We start from the raw sequence: 5204 nt of genomic DNA, 5'->3' as shown, positions 1-5204 counted from the left end.
GGCCTGGCCCTGATAAGGCACCCGCAGAAACGACCAAGGCTGGGCGACAGAGGAGGGCCAGGGAGAAAGGGGGCACAGCTGCGAGCATCCCTGGCCCGGCCTTAGCACTGAAGGCCAACACATGATGAGGGAAAGAAAACTCTGTTTACAAAAAAAGTCTAAAATGTTGAGGCTCTCCTCACACCTTCCTGTTTTCAAAACTAAAGGCCAGGCTGAGTTGAAGCCATTTCAGGGTTTATATAAATTATCAGCCTGGAGAAAGCTAGAAGCTTAAAGCACCAAGGAGGCTGTGAACTCAGCTTCTTAAATCAGAAAGGCTATGCTGATACTACGGCAGGTTTTACCCTTTAATGACTGTTATTTTTTAATTTAAAAAGAAACGGGAAATTAGGCAGACGTGGTTCATGCCTGAAGCCCTAGCTACCCGGGAGGCTGAGGCGGGAGGATCGCCTGAGCCCAGGAGGTCCAGGCTGCGGTGAGCCATGATCGTGCCTCTGCACTCCAGCCTAGGTGACAAGGGAGACCCAGACTTGGAGAAAAAAAGAAGCCCGGGGCTTAGACAGTCCTGTCTTCTCTCTGGATGTTAGCAAGGTCAAGAGTGTGAGACTAGGCGTGTGCGGCACAGGTGGCCCGCGGCATGGCTTACAGAGACAGACGGAAGGCGGCGCGGGCACCAGGAGGCACTTGTCTAAGAACAACAACAACAGAACGTGCTGAGAAAGAGGGCAGGGGAACCAAAGCACAAGACATTTCCTTTCTCTCCCTCCAGCCGCCCCTTCCACATCCCCCATTACGGTCTCAGAGAACACAATCTTATTTGCACTGAGATAAAAGCATGTCACCCACATTCTCTATTGCAAAAAGTGCCCAGATTGCTCAGAGATAGCAGAACTAGGAGATAAAAAAAATCTGGAACCACAGAATTAGGAGTTTCAGATGAGCTGGGGTTTGGTGCGAGGGGGCGGGACGCAGGTAGGCACCTCAGCGGGCAGGTCTCTCTGCAGCTTCCGTTCGCTCCTCACATGGGGGAGGTGGTGCACTCCGAGGTCCGCTCCCTGTCAAATGTGAGGGACTCAAACTGCCCTCCTGCTGAGGGCTCAGCACCTTCACCATTATTTCCAAACTGCATCAATGAATCTAAAGTGCGGGGGGACATCGGCAGGTCAGTGGTATTGCTGCAGGTTGTTGGTGTCACACAGACAAACTTGGTCTTCAGGTATGGGGCAGCACCTGGGTCAGCTTCAGGATGCTCCTGGCTCTCTGGCCGACAATACTTCCCGAAGGCCTCCTCCTTGGGGATGTCGGGATAGAGATAGACCAGCGGTGACACCAGGATGTTGGTGGCATCCATGATCTTATAGCCCATGATGATCTCGGCAAATGACATGTTCAGTTGCTGCTTGGTGTATGGCTCCACCGACTGGATCTGGGTCTTGCCACTGATGTCCTTCTCCACCCAAGTGAAGGTGACGCCTCCTTCTTTGCTGCTTTCGCTGAACCTCAGCAGGAAGGTGCCTGGGGGCTTGGTGCTCAAGATGGTGTGCTCCCGCTCCTTACTGATGAAGCCCATGATGTACCCTTCATTCCAGAGGGCCAGGAAGTACTTTTTCACAAGGTCAGTGATGTTGTCCAGCCAGACCCAGAAGGAGAAGCCCTTGCCAGCCATGTTTTCTTTGCAAAACTTAGCCCACGTGATCTGACACCCTGAATAGTTCACACCAGGTCCCAGGAGCTTCTCTGCCAGCGTGGTCAGCTGCTCAATGCTCAGGCCGCGCTTTGTGGTGGATGAGAACTGCCAGTTCAGCACCTCGGCTACCTGGTCCCAGGTGCCGACTGGGGGTTTGGTGAAAAAGTTCACGTTCTTGGGGTTATTGGTCAGCATGTTGTACCACAGGATGGACGCCCAGGCGTTTGGCATCTGACAGATGTTGGAGATCACCACGACGGGCCAGGAGTGCGTCTCGAGGTCGATCTTGAAGCCTTGGTGGTACACCTCAGTCTCAAGGGTGATCAGGTGCAGCTCTTCGGTCACGATCAGGGAGGCGTCGCAGTTGGCTCGGCCCCCATTCCCACACCTCTGCTCCCTCAGGGTCAAGTGCTTGAACTCTGCAGAGAGGCTGCCGTTGTTGGACTCCTCCATGTTCATAACTTTCGTGTTTGTGCCCAGAATGTTAAACTTCCGGGACCCTCTGAGAGCCGCCACGTCCCCAGAGTCTTTGTCAATGCACACTTTAATTTTAAGCTGATAATTCAACTCGGGGAATTTGACCAGCAACCTGACTTTGGCCATAAACTGGACCCCGGTCTTGATGATGAGTGGCCAGTCGGGGTGCATGGGCACGCAGGGCTGCTGTTCTACCACAAAGGCACTTTTCATTAAGTTTCTAAACAGTTCCACAGTCCTCTCCTCCAGCAGGGGCCTGTGCTGTACAATGGGATCCCCTTCGTAGGACACTTTCTGCTGCAACTCCTCTAGTTTCTTAATTTGCTGGCGGGTCTGAAGGTGAGATTCTGCTAATGAGGTTATCCAGTTTTCCAAGCGATCGAGGCAGATATTGGGAGGACCTCCGATGCATGCTATCTGCTGCCGCCTCTTCCAGTCCGCCAGCTCCTCATCCGTGAGTGTTTTCTGCACCTACTCCATGGCTGACAACAGCCCCACCAGCTCGCTCACGATGCTTCGCCGCATCTGGTCCAGCGCAGTGAGCATCTGCTCCAGCTGCTGCATCTTCTGTCTGGTCACCAATTGGTTGTTTCCATTCAGATCCTGCATGTCTCCTTGACTCTTGAGGGTTTTGTAGTTGAAATCGAAGTCATCCTGAAGATTCTCTACCACTTTCATTTTCTGTTCTAGATCCTGCACTCTCTTCCGGACATCCTGGAGGTGCTGTTCCAACATCTGCTGCTTCTCTGTCACCACGGCCGCTGTTGGGTGGTTGGCCTGTCCCCCTTGCTGGGCTGCAGTGGCTGCAGTCTGGAGGAGACGGGACTCTTCCCACAGACACCGGGCCACAGTACGGGCAACCTCCATTGGCTTCTCACGATACCTGCTCTGAAGGAACTGCTTGATTCTTCGCAGATTGTGCTGACAGAGAACATTCGATTCTTGTAGAAAGCGGCTGTACTGCTGGTCAATCTCACCCAAGAGATTATGAAACACCAAAGTTGCATGTGATTCTTTGCTTGCCGCATATGCCCAGTGTTGGCTCTCAATCCAGGGGGCCAGAAACTGCCGCAGCTCCATGGGGAAGCTGTGGCTGTACAGCTGGTGGAGCTGCTCCAAGTACCGTGTTTCGAGCTGCCGCAGCTGATTCCACTGGGCCATCCTGCCAGAATCAGGGGTCCCGCCTGTTTCTCCGGCGGCGGCGGCGACAGGCCGCGGCTGCGCTAGCTCCGGGTGCGGGCGGCGGGGCTCTCAGGCCGCGGGGCCTCTCCCAGCCGACGGAAAGACGGCGCCGAGCTGGGGTGGTCGTCAAGGATCCGGCTGGGGCGCGTTCGCTCGGCAGCGACGTCGGAACCCCTAGCTTCCCCTCCAGTCTACGCCGCCGCAGCTCCGGAAAACCCTTCTTGAAATATTATGTTAATGTATATTCACAGAATAAGAATGTTCATATAAATTACCTTTTTTTTAAACTTTGAAAGCTGTGTAGCTTCATTATTTAATGTCAGTATTAAAGGGTTCCTGGGAAGTGCTGAATCCTTTTGTTTTCTGAGTGCCTTGATGGGATGGATTTGGAAAGCAAGTGTAGATGCAGAAACCAGTGTGGAATTCTGGAGGCCAAAGACTGGGGCAGTAAGCTGGGCTTGTGGTGGTGTGGTGCTTGAGGGTGGAGGAAGGAAAAAAGAGTGGCTTTCCTAGCACTACAGCGCAGAAGGGATTCTGGAGAAGAGTATGTCAAGGAAGCTTTCGAATTCTGTGATGCGGGATGAGTGCTGAAATCTCTCCTCCCTATCAGCTTGTCTGTAAGTTGCACATTCATTTCTCCTAATTTTCTGAATGAATTCATACGGGAATACTCAACAGAAGACAAGGGAGCAGCAGGCATCAGAATTACAGTGGTTTGGCCGCACTGTATATCATTTGGAAAATCAAGACAAAATCAAGCAAAACACCCATGGTTCTATAACCATAACATACCACTACTGCAGTGTCATCAAGTTCCTAGCCATCCATTAAGAACTGGTTGTGTTTTTTGCATAGTTGTAATCAATGTGTATGTACAGTTTTGAAAGTGTGTTTGCTTTTGCACAGTTTTGCATCCTGCTTTGTAAATTTGATATTAGTATTTATATGTGTACGTATAAACTAAATTACAAGATGAAGAAACAGACCTTTTACATATGTAAACTTTTGTATAACAAATCTTTTCTTATTCTTATTTTTCACTTTTATTTGCAAGTGTTATTGTGCCCAGAGTAATTATAGACATATGTATGTAGTGAATGTTTGGGATTCTATTCCCAGGGCTGAAAGTTCATCGCATGTGTTACACAAATGTGTTACACAAATGGAGACCAAAAATATGACAACAAAATAAGTCATTGAGGACTGTTGATGTCACTTTCTTTTTTTTTAGAGACAGAGTCTCTCTCTCTTTTGCCCAGGCTGGAGTGCAGTGGGATGATCATAGCTTGCTGCATCCTCAAATTCCTGGGCTCAAGCAATCCTCCTGCTTCGGCTCTTGAGTAGCTGAGACTGCAGATGCGTGTCAACACACTTGGCTAATTAAAGCTTTTTTTTAGAGATAGGGTCTCATTCTGTCACCCAGGCTGGTCTTGAACTCTTGGCCTCAAGTGATCTTCCCTGCTCTGCCACTTTTCAGTTCTAAATATAGATGGTGGTACTGACCAAAACATCTGCTCCTTTAAACTTTGGGGATATAACTAACAAAATGCTCTTAGTAGTTTGGTTTTTGATTAGACTGAATTTTTAATAGAAAGTTAAAAATTAAAAAATCCAGCCTGATTGTACATGTTAGCTTGATAAAGAAAGACAGTATTTTTTTCCCAAGCTGTTGTTTACCCCAAATATAATTTTGCTTATTGAATTTCATGCTGTATCAAACTCTGCATGTACTGATTTAAGTACACAGTTAAGTTAATTCAATACTTAAGCAAAGGAAATGACAGAATCTATAGATACTTTGCTTACATACTGCCAAGTAATACTCAAATCATGTTTAACATTTGAATTATAAATAGTC

At 49.1% G+C, this 5204-nt stretch overlaps 1 protein-coding gene across 1 annotated transcript in view; it reads right to left on the bottom strand.

The window, feature by feature from the left end:
• STAT3 (signal transducer and activator of transcription 3) overlaps positions 1-3569 on the bottom strand; it is a 4165-nt gene extending 596 nt beyond the window's left edge. The window contains 1 exon segment of the mRNA XM_008065325.2: positions 993-3569. Within this exon segment, the coding sequence (XP_008063516.1) occupies positions 1019-3325 (2307 nt within the window). The 5' untranslated portion in view covers positions 3326-3569 and the 3' untranslated portion in view covers positions 993-1018.
• Positions 3570-5204: the final 1635 nt, after the last annotated feature.

Source organism: Carlito syrichta, unplaced genomic scaffold (assembly GCF_000164805.1).
Source record: "Carlito syrichta isolate Samal-C Ts95f unplaced genomic scaffold, Tarsius_syrichta-2.0.1 Scaffold308231, whole genome shotgun sequence".
In the NCBI taxonomy this organism is placed as follows: Eukaryota; Metazoa; Chordata; class Mammalia; order Primates; family Tarsiidae; genus Carlito; species Carlito syrichta.
Note: the sequence above shows the minus strand (reverse complement) of the source record. Positions and strands in the feature narration are given on the sequence as shown.